This window comes from Dipodomys spectabilis, unplaced genomic scaffold (genome assembly GCF_019054845.1).
Source record: "Dipodomys spectabilis isolate Male_0828 unplaced genomic scaffold, ASM1905484v1 ptg000066l, whole genome shotgun sequence".
Classification (NCBI taxonomy): domain Eukaryota; kingdom Metazoa; phylum Chordata; class Mammalia; order Rodentia; family Heteromyidae; genus Dipodomys; species Dipodomys spectabilis.
Genome location: NW_024870743.1, coordinates 4,278,559 through 4,296,001, shown reverse-complemented (window position 1 = coordinate 4,296,001; position 17,443 = coordinate 4,278,559). Strand labels below are relative to the sequence as shown.

The window sequence follows — 17,443 nt, the reverse complement described above, 5'->3', positions numbered from 1 at the left end:
TGAAAGCAGATTTCTCCAGAAGTTCTGATGTGATAAGGGAAAAGTCCCTGTAAGTCAGAGAACTTTCTGCAAGGCAGGATGAAAGTCGGAGCACAGGAAAGGGGAACCGCAGCCTTGAACTGTGGGGAGCAGAGTATCAGGCCTGAGGGGGAGGGAGAACTGAACATGGAGGATGGGGGACGGGAGCTGGAGTTGGAGGCTGGATGGGAGGGGGAGCTGGAGATGCAGGGTGGAGAGCTGGAGGGTAGTTGGGAGGGGGAGCTGGAGTTGGATGGGGGGTGAGGGAGTTGGAGGGCGGACAGGCCCTATGTAGAGCTGACCACCTGCCAAGAAATGTTCCCCTGGGACCCAGCAGAATCAAGCCCAGTCCCAAATGGCATCATTACCAGGTCCTCTTGGCTGGCCTTTGTTGAGCAATGGGGTTGGCTTCTCAGCCCTATAGGAAGGAAAAACAGACTTACTGATACCTGAGGCTGTCTCTCCCAACCTCTTCTCTCTGAGCAGCTGTATTCAAACCGCAAGTGCATCAGTGATTTCATCAACTCTCATCCCACTATTTTTTTTTTTTTTTTTGGTCCGGGCCTGGGCACTGTCCCTCGGCTCTTCAGCTCAAGACTAGTGCTCTACCACTTGAGCCACAGCGCCACTTCCGGCTTTTTCTGCTTATGTGGTGCTGAGGATTCCAACCCAGGGCCTTATGCATGCAAGGCAAGTGCTCTACCACTGAGCCACCTTCCCAGCCCCATGCTAAATATTTTTAAATAATTTCATTATGTTTCATTTATCTGGAAATACACATTATTCTATTCGCGTGCCTGTGTGCACATGTGCATGTGTCTGCCGGTCCTGGGGCTTGAACTCAGGCACTCAGTCCCTAAGCTTTGTTGCTTAAAGGCTAAAGCTCTACCACTTGAGGCACAGGTCCACTTCTGGCTCTTTTTGAGTGCTTAATTGGAGATAAGTCTCATAACTTTCCCACTCAGGCTGGTTTCAAACAGAGATCCTCAGATCTCAGCCTCCTGAGTAGCTAGAATTACAGGTGTGAGCCACCGGCACCTGGGCATCATGCTATTCTTTTTTTTTTTTTCTTTTGGGTCCGGTCGTGGGGCCTGAACTCTGGGCCTGGGCGCTGTCCCTCAGCTCTTCAGCTCAAGGCTAGCGCTCTACCACTTGAGCCACAGCGCCGCTTCCGGCTTTTTTCTTTTTGTTTATGTGGTGCTGAAGAATCGAACCCAGGGCCTCATGCATGCAAGGCAAGCGCTCTACCACTGAGCCACCTTCCCAGCTCCTCATGCTATTCTTTTCTTCAATATAAACAAAAAATTTTATACATTCACTATATGCCAAACAAAACAAAACAAAACAAAACAAAAAAAAAAAACCTGGCTATGTGCCAATGGAAGCCGTGTGAATCACCACAGCTAGTTTGCTCCTGTTGTTCACCACAGTCAAGAAGTTTCTGCTCCCTAGTTTTTTGTACTAGTATGTATTAGTTGTACAAGGGGGTTTTATTGTAGTATTTACACACACACACACACATACACACACACACATGTATCCTGTTCAACCTCCCCTTTCACTCTGCCCCATCCTTCTCCCTTTTTAAAACAATTTTTTTTTCTTTTTGGTCATGGGGCTTGAACTCTAGCTTAAGTGCTGTCCTTGTGCTCTTTAGCTCAGGGCAAGTGCTCTACTGCTTGAGCCAGAGCGTCATTTCTGGTTTTCTAGTGGTTTACAGGAGATAAGAGTCTCACGGACTTTCCTGCCCAGGCTGGCTTTGAACTGCGATCCTCAGATCTCAGTCTCCTGAGTAGCTAGGATTACAGGTGTGAGCCACCAGCACTGTTCTATCTTTATACACGCAAATAAACTACTTCAACCATTTTCATACTCATTTCCCCACTGTGTGAGAGTTTTGGGTTTTTTTTTTCCAAATAAAGGCCAGAGGGAAGTATCACCACCAAGTTCCTGACCCTACACCCAGGCCTCCACCACAGCACCTCTGTCTGCATGGGCTTGGGCTCGGGGCTGGGTATTAGCCAGCCTGGCTTGGGCCTTAGACCTCTGTGAAAGGAACCGTTGAACCTTAAACTCAGGCCTGGTGCTTCTGCAGGAACAGAGGGTGTCGGCTGTCAAGAGCGATGTACCTGGCACGCTCTTCTTAGCCTCCTCCCTGTTCCCAGAAGAAACCAGAAGGCTGGCTGGATGAACTCATCTCTCTAGAGAAGGTCATTAGTTTTAATCTTACTGAAAGGTGAGTGAGGACACAGCAGGCAATGTGAGAATATGTCCTAGACCCATTCTGGCCTGTCATGGGACTTGAACTCAGGGTCTGGGTGCTGTCTCTGAGTTACTTTGCTCAAGGGTAGCACTCTATACATGAGCTACAGCTCCATTCCTGGCTTTTTGGTGGTTCATTGGAGATAAGAGTCTCAAGGACTTTCCTGCTTGGGCTGGCTTCGCACCGTGATCCTCAGATCCTAGCCTTTGGACAAACTAAGAATCATTTGCCACCAGTCCAGGGCTGGAGTTTCATTCTGGAAGAAAGACATAATGTGTCCTCTTCATAAAGGAAATTTTAGCATGGTATAAATTTGGATTTTCATATCAGTTCTCTTAAAAGAGAGTAAAATATAGCCTACAGTCTCCACTCTCCTTTCCAGTTTGGTCCAAGCTAACAGTAATTTTTTTTTTTTTGGTCGGTTGTGGGGCTTGAACTCTGGGCCTAGGTGCTGTCCCTCAGCTCTTCGCAGCTCAAGGCAAGCTCTCTATCACTTGAGCCACAGCACCACTTCTGGTTTTTCTAATGGTTTATTGTAGATTAGAGTCTCACGGACTTTCCTGCCCTGGTTGGCTTTGAAGCGCGATCCTCAGATCTCACCCTCCTGAGTAGCTAGGATTACAGGTGTGAGCCACTGGCGCTGGCACTAACAGTAATTCTGGTACTTGAAAATTAAGTTGGGAAAAAAATGAAAAGGATAGTACATGGCACATGAGAATTCAGTGTTCACAGTGTAATTTTGTCAGAACACAGCATACTCCTGTGCATTCCTCCTATTTCTGTGTTTCTAGTTCCTGGCTTTGGATAGGGGAAGCGCAGAGCTCAGCTTGGGTCAGCCATGTCACTTCCCAGCGGCCAGAACCACCAAGCACTGAGGCATGTGGGGGGAGGGGAAGGCCCGCACATGCCCTGGCCCTGCAAGAACCACTGGGGTACATGCATGCACAGTCCTGGGAGAAAGTGAGTGGGTGCATGCACTGGTTTGGACAGAATCACCGGGGATTCATGCACCTGAGAGATGCCTCAGGTCAGAGTTTAAGGTTCAGCCCCTCCTTCCACAGGAGGACTAAGACCCAAGTCAAGGCCAAACAGGGAATGGAGCCAGTGGTTGATGCCAGCTTCTCCCCTAGCACCTACATGGACAGAAGTGCTTTGAAGAATTGGGACTTCTTTGTTTTTGCTGGGGCTTGAATTCAGGACCCCCAGCTTGCTCTTGTTTGGCTTTCTTGGCTTTATCCATGCCTCTTACCTGGCTTTTACTGGTTGTTTTGGAGAAGGGTGTCCTGTGTACTTTACTGTCTTGGCTAGCTTTGAACTGAGATGTTCTAGATCTCAACTTCCTGAGTGACCAGGTTTACAGGCATAAGCTGCCAGTGACCAGCAGCAAAGTCCTGGCTTAAGCACTTCTTTCTAGTCATTCATTATTTTGGTTTTTTTAAAAAAGGACTTCCAGGATTCTGATCTTTAGAAAGGAAGCAACAAATACAGGAAAGCAGAAAATGAGAATAAGCATTGTTCCTTGTCTTTGCCTAGCAAATGAGGAGGGCCCTGAGTTCAACTGCCAATACTGTCAAAGAAAACAACAATAAAGAAACTGAAAGATAAAAAAGAAACATAAATACACATATTCACATGTACTATGGATGTGTATGTACACATATACATGGGAATGTAGGTATGCATGCACTTCCCTCCTGCTGGGAATGGTGGCACTCTGCTTGGTACCATATCTTAACTTCTTAGTAACATTCCCACAAACAAAACGACTTTCCACTATAAAAAATCTGAATTAAAACCAATGAATTGGAACAAAGGAAGTTACTGGACACATGGAGAGAGCTGAAATGGGTGTGAGTCTGGGTGGTAATTGCATACGCCCGAGAGTCACTGCGTCTGTGGGGCGCAGCGCGTGTGCAAAGGACACTCTGATCTGCAGGTAACACACGCCTCCCTGCGCAGGGCCCGAGTTCCAGGTTTCCTTCCCGTGAGACACAGACAGAACATAGTAAAGGGCCTCATGTCTTAAGGACTTAAAAAAAAAAAAAACCCAGTGTACGCACTAAACAAAAATCTAAACTTGTTATGTGATTTCACACATACATATGTAAGAAATTTCCAGAAATTCCTTAAGCCAGGCACCAGTGGCTCACATCTGTCATCCTAGCTTCTCAGGAGACTGAGATCTTGAAGTCGGTGTGGCAGGAAAGATCATGACTCCTATCTCTAATTAATTGCCAAAAAGCTGTAAGTGGAGCTGTGGCTCAAGTGGGAGAGCACCAGTCTTGAGTGAGGGACCGCATCTGAGCCCTGAGTTCCAGCCCCACACCAGCATGCACACAACAACAACAACAACAACAAAACATGGTAAGAGAAAAACCTGGAAGAATCGTTTTCTTTTAAAGTGCCAGTGCTGGGGCCTGAAGTCAGAGCGTGGGCACTGTCCTTGAGGCTTTGTGTTCAAGGCTAGCACTCTTCCACTTGAGCCACGGCTCTACTTTTGGCTTTTTGTTGGTTATTTAGAGATAAAGAGTGTCATGGACTTTCCTGCCTGGGCTGGCTTTGAACCTTGATCCTCAGTATTCAGCCTCCTAAACACCTATAGTGTTACGGGTGTGAGCCACCGGTGCCTGCTTGAAGAATCCATTTTAAGACCCCTGAGAACTAATGGATAAGTTATACAGCACTGGCCTCCCACACTACCATAGCAGAAGCCCAGCGGGAGTCTCAGTGGTAAAGCAAGGGGCCACTGTTGCTTGGAGCCTCCTGAAAGCAAGTTGTAGGACAGTGGCCGGTGCTGGGAAGGGGCTGCGCTTACCCTGGTGCAGGCTTCTTCTGCGGCAGGCGGCTGGGCGGCTGGGGTGGCAGGGGCGGGGGCTTGCTCTGCACAGCCCCAGGCTGGGTAGGCTTGCTTGGCTGGCTCAAGGCTTCTAGCACCCCAGGTGTCTTGGCCACAGGAGGGGGTGGTGTAGAGGATAAGGGATCTGCAGAGAGAGGAGAGGAACACAGGATGAGCCTCCCTCCTGCACCCCACGCTCAGCCTTCGCAGCACGGAGCCTTGGCCCACAAGGACTCCTTTCTAGCACTCCTCCTGAGCAACACCTGCTGCCGTTTCTGGGCTCACCTGGGAAACTGAAGGGGAAGGCAGGAGCTCCTGTCTCACCCCATCAGGAAGCTCGAGCCTCAACTACAAAGTTCTGCACCCTGTCTATGCTCAGCCAGCATCCAGATGGGCAGGCCCAGTGGGAGGCTGGCACCATCTTCAGCTCTTGGCTCTGAGAGTCAGCAGAGAAATCTGGGGGCTGGTGCCAGGCTTAAACTCTGCCCTGGGGAGCTGAGCCTTCTGGAGCCAGGATTCTTTCAGCCTGAGGTGTACTCCATTTGAGCAGGTGGCTGAGAACAGCCAGACCGTGACGATGACTTACACTGGGTGTCCAGTCTGAGGCGGGCACAGGTAAGGGTTTACTATTATCTGTACTTTATCCACCACAGGCTAAGACTCAGAGGCAAACTGATCTTGACTGGTGGGCAGACGTGGTTAAAGAAAAAAAAAAAAAATAGAGCTAAGTCCCGGGGTGAGCTTCCTCTGCTGCCTTCCTCCTCTGTGGCCAACAGCAGAGCGCCAGGTGCTCCTCACAGGTGGAAGGTGGCCTGCCAAGGTGGGCACTGAGGCCCAGGCCCCACCAGGGGAGAGAAGTCTTTAGTGTCCAAAAAGGGACCACAGGGTGGGACAAATGAAGAGACTGAGCATATAGTCTTTCCTTTCCCATTTTAAAGGAAGAGTCAAATGGCGGACTACCCCACAGAGGTCATCCGGGGAGTGCCAGGGCGAGAGGCAGGGAAGGGGACAGGCTGCCGGCCCTCGGAAGGTCCCAAGAGCCTCGTGATGCGGGAGCCTGGCTCGCCAGCACTACAGGCTTTTGTCTCCTCGGGTTCAAGGAGAGGGCGTCATCCTCCGGAAGCAGGACTCCAGGGATGCTGGGCGCGGGCAGAGCAGGACGCAGGCAGGGAGGGGGCCAGCACGCTTCTCACTGACCCAGTAAAAGGTACTCAGCTCTGCTGCAAGACCAAGGCTTCTCCCAGGCTTTCGAGGACATGCTGGCACTGAGAAAAACCTGCCAGGGAGAATCATCTCCTGGCTAAAGGAAATGGAAGCTCTGGGTTGGTGGGCAATGGAGGATAAATACTGCTCACACGCTTTGTAAGAGATTAGAGTGAGCCACTGGGGAATACCGAGGGTTCTACAGGAGCTTGCAGGGGAGTTGGGAGGGTTGGAGGCCACGGAGGCCACCGGTGTACCGTTGGGCATCTGTACACCTGCATAGGTATGCAGCCTGGCAGCTGTCTCCCCAGGTGGCTGCCAACAGCGCCCCCTGCCTTCCAGATCTACACGGCCCACTGGCAAGAAAGGAAAAGGTAAAAAACGTACTGGTAGATGTCACACGAAGAGGGGGCAGCGGTGGGTGGACAGCTGGCGGATCTGACGAAGATCGCTGCCTGCTTACAGCGCCCACACCTACAGAGTTTGTCTTCCACAAGGTGTTAGCTGAGGAGGAGGCTGTCTGAACTAAACCCACACGCACGCACACACGCAAACACACGCATGCACACACACGCACGCACACACACAGAACAAAAACAGAAACAAAACACTGCGTTATTGATCCTCTCGCTTACAAGAAGGCCAATATGACCCTTCTAGAACAGCAAATAGAACCCTTTTGTCTCACGTTATCTGGAAGGCAGACACTGATAACACACTAAACCAAAGATGCCACTGAGAACCTTCTCGCTGGCCTTTTCAATTTAATGGTAAACATTTTAGATTCCTGATCTTGTTTCTCAAACTCACTATTCGAAAAGAGGAATAAATCACAACAGGTGTTCGCCCTGAGCACCGTGTTTGGGGCCCATGCAACTCGCGCTCACCTTACCCGCCCAGAGCATACTTCTAGGGGATCACGTGGAAGGCGCCCAGGTGTCCCCAACGGAGGTCCCTGGGGGGGAGGGACCAGGCACAAGGAGACTTGTGCTCTCTTGACTGCCTCCCAACATTTCTGGGAGGTTGGCACGGATGACCCAGCAGGTTCATGGCCCTTAAACGAGATGAGACTTCCCTGGCCACAGTCCTTCCTCTGCCACACGAAGCCCTGAGCTTTCTCACTCAGTGTGCTCTACACGCAGATGCACAGCTGTGACCCAGTTCCACAGCTGTGCACAGGGGCAGGTGGGGGACAGGGCGAGCTGGTGTGCAAACAGGCCACACCCACCCAGGCCAGGCACTGGTCAGGAGAGAGCCTGTGCACCCCCTCCTGGGTGAGCATGAGATACACTGTCACCTTGTCTACCCAGCTCCACACCAAGTCTGGACTTGGTGTGGGGGACACAGAAGGAGGGCAGGGGTGCAATCTACTTCATCTCAAGAAGAAGTAACGCTAAGCCGGGCACTGGTGGTACATGCCTGTAATCCTAGCTACACACGAGGCTGAGATCTGAGAATTGCAGTTCAAAGCCAGCCCATGCAGGAAAGTCTGTGAGACTCTTATCTCCAATAAGCTAGTCAGAAAAAGTCAGAAGTGGTGCTGTGGCTCAAGTAGTAGAGCACCATCCTTGAGTAAAAAGCAGCCTAGGCCCAGAGTTCCAACCCCAGGACCGGTAAAAAGAAAAAGGAAAAACAAAAAGAAAGAAAGCTAAAGAGAAGAATGGCAAAAAGAATAAGAAACTGCAGACTCTTAATTCCAGGAAGTCAAGGCGAAGAGCTTCTGTTCCCTCTTAAACAATCCAAATGCAAAACCAAGTCTCTCCTCCACAATCGGCCACACAGGGCGCTGCCAAGCACAAGATGCCTGGTCTACTTAACTCAGGCCCTTCACCACTGACACCCATCTCCAGGAGCACGGGGGAAGAGTCAGGGAGAGACCCTCTAGGAACCTGCACTGCCCTGGCCAGCCCGGAGAAGGGGAGTCGCGGACGAGCCTGCCTTCCTTGTGCAGGGTGGCCTCGGCAGGCCCAGGCACGGAGCGGAGGGTACGGACAGGGCTTGGCGCCTGCTCTGTGTGTGCTCTTGAGGCTGCTGGTGCAGTGCCCCGCAGGGCAGGGTGGTCATGACTCCCCTGGGCCCAAGTACTTGGGCGGAACCTTGAAATAGCCAGGCAGCAGGGCAGGGACTTGGGCAATGCGAGAGCACACAGCCGCTCACCCTCCAGCTGCAATTCCAGCCAAGACCTCGCTCCCCTTCCCAAATTTCAGAGGCAGCCTGAGAACCGTTCGTGCTGAGACTTCTACACCATCAGCAGCTCACAACAGCCATGGCGCTGGGGCCCAGCTCTGCAGTGGCCCCCACAAAGCCTGAGCACCCCCCTCCTTGCCCCAGGGAGTCCCAAGGACCACCGCTTAGAACCCAGCGGGTCACTGCGGGCCTGGTTTCAGGAGGCTCCGTGGCCAGCTGAGCTTCACTACTGGATCAACTACTTAACTTGTCCATGTCTGTAAAACATTTCTGTATCTGTAACAACGACAACAACAAAATCCCTGCTGAACTTGAACCGTTTGGACAGAACAACCAAGTACAGCCAGCTTTCTGAATTGAAAAGCATCAGAAAGGCCCGCAGGACAATTTTGCTTTTCACAGTGAAGCTGAGCACTGCTCTTGGAACGAGTATCTCTTTCTTCTTAATTTCACCTGGATCAAGAGATATGAAGTAGCTGCAGATTCCACAGCAGCCCCAGACGCAGCAGGAGAAAAGAGAACAGGAGAAATCAAGACATGAGGAGGATAGCAAGTCAGAAAGGTAGGGAGACTGAGACCCTGCTGCTCCAAACCACATGCTGCCCTGGCTTGCGGGTGTAGCTCTGCGCGAACGAGACCACAACCTCTGCCACAGAAGAATGCACCAACATCTCCACCACTATGTTGGCATCGTAAGAATAAAGGATTCCTGTACGAAGAAATGGATCCCATACACAAACAAAGTAACTACAAGATAAATAACCTAAATGTCACCTAGTTTGGGGTGAAGCTGCTATAACCCCCCCACCCCAAAAGCTCACAACCAATCCTTCCACCTGTTCACAGGGGACCGCTAAGTTGCATACCTTTGCCGAGGTTCCTGGGTGGGAGTGGGGGGGCGCTGGTGGTGCTGGGGGCGGTGGGCTGGGATGGAGGCGGGCTGCTGCTGAGGATGGCCCCGTAGGTCTCATTCTGCAGGATGCTGGGCACAAAGCCCCTCGGCTTGTCCTTGGCAAGGTTTGCGGCATCTCTGGCCAAAGACGCAGCACTGGGCTGAAGCTGGCTGGACCCCAGCTGGTAGAAGCTCACCGGCCGGTCCTCCCGCCGATTGGGACTTGGCTAAAAGAAAGTGGAGCAAAGTTGTGAGATGGAGATATGGCTTCTGGCTGTGAAAAACAGTCACCGTGCAACACTCAGACACACATCTTATCACACGCACACCTCATGTGTGCCACTTCTGCTCAGCCTGGGCTCGTTTAGACTCTTAATCGGGACTTAAACTGCTGCATGAGAGCCACAGATTTACACACATACACACACACAGAGAAAGCCTGGACATACAACTGTCCACTCAGGATTTCAGAGAGAATCCATTCCATCTCAATAGCCAGAGTTCTCCTCACTTACCTGTGCTCTGTCCCCAAGACCTCCTTCCCAAACACACTGCCTTGTGTTTCAGGTTTTAGGTACAGGCGGCTCTATCCCGCTAGCCACACACAACCTCCAACTTTCTCAGGGCACATCAATGTTTCCTCCCGCCTTCCCATGAACTCTAGAGCTTCCTCTAACCCGGGAGACAGCAAATCCTGGCCTCTGGGCCCCCACAGCCTCCATAACGAGGGTTTCAAGGAGCCACAGCCTGCCCATCATTTCATACTGTCTGTGGCTGCTTTTGAGCCATTCTGGGTGAGTAACTGTAATAAAAACAGAAGTTTGCTAGGCACAGTGGCTCACGCCTGCAATCCTAGCTATTCAGAAGGCTGAGATCTGAGGATTGTGGTTCGAAGCAGCCTGAGTAGACTCTTATTTCCAATTAACCACCAGAAAACAGAAGTGCTGCTGTGGCTCAAAGAGTGAGAAAGCTCAGGGACAATGCCAAGGCCCTGTGTTCAAGCCCCATGACCCAAACAACAAAAACAACAACAATTCAACTAAACAAAAAAACAAACCCTGGAATTTCAGGGCTGCGGGTGTGGATTAAGTGGTAGAGTACTTGCCTAGCCAGCATGAGGTCCTGAGTTCAATCCCCAATACCACAATAAACAAATACCCCAAAAAGTTACACTTAGAATCTAAAACATTTACTACCTGGCCCTTTAAGAGAATGCTCACCCCAGCTCTACCAAAAGGTTGTGCGCCTCACTGGAAAGTGATGCACAGAGCCACAACGCAGGTAACTCAGATCCCATTCCCATTTGAAACATCAGCTTCAGAGTATGAACTACGAGCTGGACGCCAATTGACTTAACCTTGCTGACCTCACCTCCATTATGCTACATGGGCTTCCCTTCCCCTGCTTCTCCTCTCCTGAGGTGTCAAAGGCCTTCACTTTCACTCAGGGCAAAGGCCGGCAGTGCCTATGACTACTACATAGTAGCCGTTCCTCACAAGAGCTGGAGGCAGCAGGGAACACGGGGCACAGATGAACCCCAAACCTACTGAGGTCAATGAACACACAAAGTCCCCTGACTGCCTTTTCTATAAAACAGCTTCTGCCTTCCTTGCAGGCTGGGACTCAGCTTGCTCCAAACAAAGCTCAGCAAACTGCTTCTTCCTGGAGGACCCCTGCACACACCTGCAATTTCTCGTCCACATCATCATCGCTCTCGTCCAGGTCCTCGTGAAGGAGTCGCCATTCGTATTCGACATGCACGTGAGAATTAAACCTTCCGGACAAGGCTTGGGTCAGCTGTGGGGAGGAACAGTCACGGCTGCTACCCATGTAGTTAGTCATCCAGGTGGGGCGGGTACCCACAGGGAGTCCAGACCCACAGAGGCCTGAGGCCAGGGAGGAGGGTCCGGCAAGAAGGCAATTCTGTCCAAGGCAAGCTCATTTGAATCCTTGGGTCTTGGGGAAGCCCTCCTGCCGAGTCACTCCCAGGACAACCTGACATTCAGACCCATAAAGCCAGCAAGTGCTTTGTAAACTGTAAAGAACTGTGCACAGGCAAGGGGGATTTGGGACCCAGAGGGCGGCCACCTGTCCAGAAGCAGTGACTTGTATACTTCACACCTTGGGGGAAGGAATACATTCACTGTTAACTCAGCCTTCTGTGACATTAGCCATAGAAAATAAGAAAGTTAAGCCCTGCAGAAAATGATATGAGTGACTATGTCCTCTATTCACCCAGGAAGTAAATAGCCACTTCCATTCTGAATGTGCAGAAGTTACTTCATTACATTCAGTGTAGAAGGTCACCATACGGTTTTAAGTTCCTTAGAGCCACAAAGTAACTCTACGACGTTGGGGAAGATCCTTCGTCGCCCCTTTCTGTGTCTGCTGACTCATCCGTACAATGGGGACACCACAGAAACTATGTCATGGTCACAAAAACTGAATGAGTTCACAGGAAGTGTCTAGGGTAGTATCTGTTACTTATCCTACACTTGTACAGCATTTATTATTAATAGTTCTATTGACTGGGCCCTCATGTTGGGCCAATTACTTTACAGAGCTCAACAGTAATTCTGGCAACCACCTTTGCAGAGCAATGGAAGTGACTAGATTCACAAGCGAGAACAGCTGGGGGTATGGATGTGCAGTGGGCACAGCATCCTGCGAACCCAGCCCTGCCCACCCAGGAGCTCCTGGAGGCTGATTGCACCATACACACCGTCTCTCTTCACACAGAACAGAAGAGGAAGATGCCAGGAGACCACAGGGTTTCTGGTGAAGGAACAAAATAGGAAGGCCAGCCTGCCATGTGATAAAGAGCCCGCACTCGGGGTGCCTGAGCACAGGAGGTGGCTGGCTGCTCAGCCTCTGTTAGACGTGCAGCACATATAACTCAAGTTCAAATCTCACCACCAGGGGGAGCTCCTGCTCTGCAGACTTCCTGTTCCTTTTCCTCAGGTCAGATGCTTACTTAGCTTGTCCCACCCTGGAGATCTGCTCCTGAGCCAAGGCTGGAGGAAACCCTCCCCCTGGAGGGGGGGGCCTTCACTGCAGCTGTCCAAACAGCAGGGACTCACCAGCTCCTCGCAGTGCTCGTGCCTGAGGCGCTTGGCAATGTCCAGGGGCGTCTCTCCTGACTCATTTGCTAGATGTCGAGAGGAAAGGAGACAAGGCAAAGCCCAGTATTATGGTCTCGCTACGAAATGTCCCTGTGTACCGCAGACTTGGTCCCCTGCAGGTGGCAGTGCTGAGCAGTGACAGCTGATCAGGTGCCAGCAGGACAGGAGGAGGAAGTAGGTTACCGGGTGCGCCATTAAAGGAAAGGGTGTGTCTCCCCTCCCCTCCTCACCCCGCTTCCTGGCTGCCATGAGCGCAGCCTCCTCCTCCTCACGCACCTCCACCATGCCCCTGCCTCACCCCAAGCCCAGAGCAATGGAGCCAGCTGCCCTTGAAGAAACCTCGGAGCCAACACAAATCTTTCTTCCAAGAAGTTGCTTTTCTCAAATATTCTGTCAGTTACAGAACGCCAACCAACCCACCTGGCACGGGTGTGCCAATCTGGCTAAGATACAGTAACACAGTGCTACAAGAAACTGAGCACAATCCATGAAATCCACTTGGTGTGACCAGGGCAGGGCTGCTGGGGTCTTGTGACTGCGCAGGACACGGCTAAGTAGAGAAGCTCTGATTTTAAAAAACGGGCTTTGAGCTGGTTCAGGAAATAAAACTGCTGCAGCAGCAAGTAACTAAAATCAATGTCTAAACTACAGGCTGAGGATAAAGCAGGTGGCCCCAGCTGCTCACCAAGAGCAGGGACCCGGGCCCGTGTACCTGAATGAAATGAACCTTTACGCAGCCTATCCACTTGAAACCTGTCTTTTCTTCTACGTAAGTCTCCTTCAATGAGGGATGATTAACTTAAAAAAAATTTTATGGATTGTAACCCCTCTGTACAGTATGTTCACCAATAAAATAAAATTAAATTAAAAAAAATGTTATGGTTATTATAAGGGCGACAGGGGTTACAGTTACCCAAGTCAGGTAATGAGTAGAGTTCTTTTTGGACAGTGTCATCCCTCACTCATGATTATTAATTTTTAAAAGAAGCACAGCTTTCAGGAAAACGTATGTCTTTTTCTACTCTTTCCCCTTTGAACAACAGTTCTCCCCAAATACTTCCTCGGGAACCAACAGATGCTGGACGCCTGGTCACACTGCCTCACCACAGGTCCTAGGACCTAGGAAGGGACAAAGCCAGGCAAGATCAGGGTCCCTCATGTGTCAATAAGTGGAGGGGCAGGAACAGTTATCTCCCCCAAGTAAGCCATCTAAAACCCAAAGCCAAGGAAGGGCTCAGTGGGATCTCAAGAGTTGGTGAGGTTAACACTCCCAGCATCATCGAGGTTTGCCCTATCAGCTCGGCTCCTCGCCCCGGCCTGGCCTTCCTGAGCAGACAAAGTCTATGCCACAGACAGAGGGCACTGCTTGTCAAACACAGGCTCAGGAGTCCTACAGGACAGGCAGGGAGGGGACCAGGGTGGCCCACGTCCACACTGTGGGTGCGGCCAGGCCACTCACCTATCTCGATGGAAGCTTTTCCCCGCAGGAGCAGCTTCAGGCACTCAGCATTGTCGGTCAGGCAGCAGTAGTGCAGGGCGGTGCTGCCCTTGCCTGTCTGCTTATCCAGATTCCCACTGCCAGCACAGAGACAGAGACAGAAGACACAGTCACAGATCAGAGGGCTAGGTGCTGTCCTAACAGGAAAGGGAATGTGGGCCTGTGCATGAGACAGGCCACCAGCACTGAGAGCCCTGAGTGGAGAGTGCTCTAACTGGTCCCCACCCAGGGTGAGGCAAGCCACCGTCCATCCCTCATGTGGGGCCCCGGCCTGCCTGTGTGGCTGAGCTGCTGCTGAGCGGAGGCTGGGAGGCAGCTGCCCAGGAAAGCCTGGGACTTGGCTTCTTCCCCTTCACCCGCTGTGCGGGACGCTGTGCTCACCGCCCAGCCTGCCCCACCAGAGGACAGGCCACACCTTTTTTCAGTTTTTTTTTTTGTTGTTGTTGTTTTGTTGTCAGTCATGGGGCTTGAACTCTGGGCCTGGGCACTGTCCTTGAGCTCTTCAGCTTGAGGCTAATGCTCTACCACTTGAGCCACAGCACCACTTCTAGTTTTCTGGTGGTTAACTGGAAATGAGTCTCATAGACTTTCGTGCCCGGGCGGGCTTTGAACTGGGATCCTCAGATCTCAGCCTCCTGAGTAGCTAGGATTACAGGCACTTTTTTTTTTTTCAGTTTATTAATTAATGTTTCCACCAGGGAGGGATAAGCCACTTTTCTAGTCTAGAGTCCGGTGGCTGCTTCAAACCTACGGCATGGAATGGTCCGAGTGGGAAGGAGACTTCAAAAGATTCTCATACGTAATAAAGAATAAGCTAGATTACCCCTTCAGAACGCATGCACTCACAGCTGTGAATCGGCCTGGCTTTGCACAGTGCCACTGGCCCTGAGGGACAGAAGGTGTGCTCTAGACAGACAAGCGGATGCAGAAGTGACCACTGTCCCTGCAGGAGACTCTGCCATGGCATGGCGTCAGGAAAAGCACTCCTTTCACGCTTCTAATTTGGGGGGGATTTTTTGGCCTCTATTGCTAAGCTATTCTCCCCAGCACAAGTCAACTTTTCTAGTCCATTCTCTACTGCTATCTCCCTTCTATCCTGGAAGAAAAACACCAGAATTGTCCTTTACTATCTCCCACTCTGAAGAATGTATATGAAGGGGAGGCAGGAATATTTACCAAATGTCCACAGAGCCCTTGTCCCCTATCTAGCGCGGGTCAAGTCTTTTCTGCGGTGCCGAGAAGGGAACCCAGGACTTTTAGCACTGGTAGATGTTAGCCAGCCTCTCTCCAAACCATGATCAGGGAGTCACAATGAGCACGGAGGGTCCTGAAGTCTGGCCTCAGCTCGCCCAGGCAGGGAGCATCTCCAACAACAGGGCGTCCTGGCCTGTGACAGGCTGAGCACACCTCAGAAGGCCTCTTCTGATCAAAGCTTCCTAGCCCAAAGGGCCCATAAGCCAGTGGTCTGGGTTAGTTCTCTGCCCTGGACCAGTGGCTAATAGATGGATCTTTAGTCCCGCCACCCCTCTCCACAGCCTGAGACATCCTGCTGGGAATAAGGGCCCTGGCCCAGGTGGTGCCAAACATGGCCTGCTTTCCCGGCTCAGCAGCGGCTCCGTCACTCCAGAGTCCCACATCCTTGCAAGATACCAACCACACAGAGCCCTGCCCTCCCACTGCTGGGCTTTGGGAGGGCGGTGACGGAACGCCTCCCACCTGGCGGCACGGTTTTTGTCCTGTGATCCATGTATCCCACAAATACGTGAGCATCTTGGCAATCCAATTCATGTAGCAGAGAGTGCCTACCCCCTTCCTCGGAAGTCTCAGGGAGCTAGAATACGTGCCCCCTTCGTTTACACCCACCTGTTCTGAACCAGGAAGTCCACGATGTGAAGCGAAGTGCGGTCCACGGACCTGACAGCAAGGTGGAGAGCCGTCTCGTCCGGCTCCTGGAAAACAAGCCAAGACACTGAAGAGTTCGGCGGGGCTCTCCAGCAGGACCACAAAGTGAAACCGTACGCCTGATCTCCTCTCCCAAAGCCTCATCCCTACGGAGTACCCCTCAGCCTCCACAGACCACCCAAAAGGGTCAAATTAGTCTGACCTGACTCCTTATTCCAAGGAAAATAAGAGAGAAATCCAGGGGCTTCGCAGCCCAGCCCTTTGGGTCACTATACCCCCGTCCCTGCATCAATGGTACGAGGTGTTGCTTACAAGTAAATGTCCTATTCAAAGCATCCAGAAGGTTTCCCCAGGCCTCCTACACTCCAATTCCTCTACCTGCTGCTGGAGTAAAAGAAATGTGTTTTTAAAACAGGTTCAGGCTTTTTATTCTGAATTAACAGAGCAGGATGTGGATGTGAACGCCACGCAGCTCTGAAGGCACGCTTGGTAAATGACAAACGGAGATTGTTGCAGGCAGGCAAGTAGGTTGAGAAAGGAAAGGCACAGGAAGCATGGGCAGGGTGAGCTGACGCCTCTCCACCAACCCAGCCGCTCTGTCCTCTGGACGCAGAGGCACAGCACAATGCTGGGCACACTCCACCTGCACGGTGGGCTTGCATTCTCCCCAGAGAGGGGGAGGAACAGAACCCTGGAACCTGCGAGGCACTGGCCCACAGCCGGGAGGGGTGTGCCAGCCAGCTGGAGAAAGATGCCGCTGCTCCATGCTGTCCTCTCCGCAGAGTTTGGCACAGGGCTGAGAGGACTCAGCTGAGCACCAATGAGGGATAAAACTAGTCCTAGGAACCTAGCCCTGGGAGACGCTGGGCACTGAGTGCATGCCTGTGGGGAATGTGGAGGAGCAGCTCCTTGGGGCTGCTGCTTTACTGCAGACCTATTCCCGAGTCCCCGCAGGATGCTGGGGCAGTTCCCCTAGCCCTTCCGGAGACAGCCCAGGGACAGGTGGAAGGAGAGCCCGTCAGGGTCCTCCCTCACCACAGGGCCCCTCGCTCCAAGGCTCACTGTGATCAGGCTCCCCGTACAAGTGTGAGGCCCCCCCAAACCTGCTCATGGAAGAGTGCTCCCTCTCGGGCCCGCAGCCTTCGAGAAAGCAGCTTCCCCTCAGCCTCAGCTGCCTTTCCACCCTGGCGTCACACTTGTGGCTTAAGAATAAACGCACACATGAAAGTTCTGCACTTCCTGGGGGTCTGGCCACCCCACAGTGACTGCAGTTAATACTAACGGATGATTCCAAAATGCACCGCACTTAAGAGTGGATTTAAAGTGTGCTGGCCATAAAAAAGTCAAGTACTTGAGGATATATTACTTGATAGACTGGTTGCCCGACTTGGGACCTATCACCCCACCACACTGTACCCCATAAATAAGTGTACAGGCTGAGCATCTCTAATCCCAAAAGCTGTAGGCCTTCCCAAAAATGTTCCAAAACTCAAAACTTGAGCGCTGAGGACACACGTGGCAA

General features: G+C 51.7%; 1 protein-coding gene across 2 annotated transcripts in view; it reads right to left on the bottom strand.

Annotated features, from left to right (window-relative positions):
- Asap2 (ArfGAP with SH3 domain, ankyrin repeat and PH domain 2) overlaps nucleotides 1–17,443 on the bottom strand; it is a 154,625-nt gene that overhangs the window by 4,175 nt on the left and 133,007 nt on the right. The window contains exons 18-25 of one of the 2 annotated variants that reach the window (XM_042680742.1): nucleotides 15,883–15,968; nucleotides 13,981–14,096; nucleotides 12,480–12,547; nucleotides 11,083–11,196; nucleotides 9,374–9,626; nucleotides 6,708–6,845; nucleotides 5,097–5,262; nucleotides 387–436 (exon numbers count right to left, since the gene is read on the bottom strand). In XM_042680742.1, coding sequence (XP_042536676.1) covers nucleotides 387–436; nucleotides 5,097–5,262; nucleotides 6,708–6,845; nucleotides 9,374–9,626; nucleotides 11,083–11,196; nucleotides 12,480–12,547; nucleotides 13,981–14,096; nucleotides 15,883–15,968 — 991 coding nt within the window. The remainder of the gene's footprint in view (nucleotides 1–386; nucleotides 437–5,096; nucleotides 5,263–6,707; nucleotides 6,846–9,373; nucleotides 9,627–11,082; nucleotides 11,197–12,479; nucleotides 12,548–13,980; nucleotides 14,097–15,882; nucleotides 15,969–17,443) is intronic. The other variant, XM_042680743.1, reaches the window with a different exon arrangement.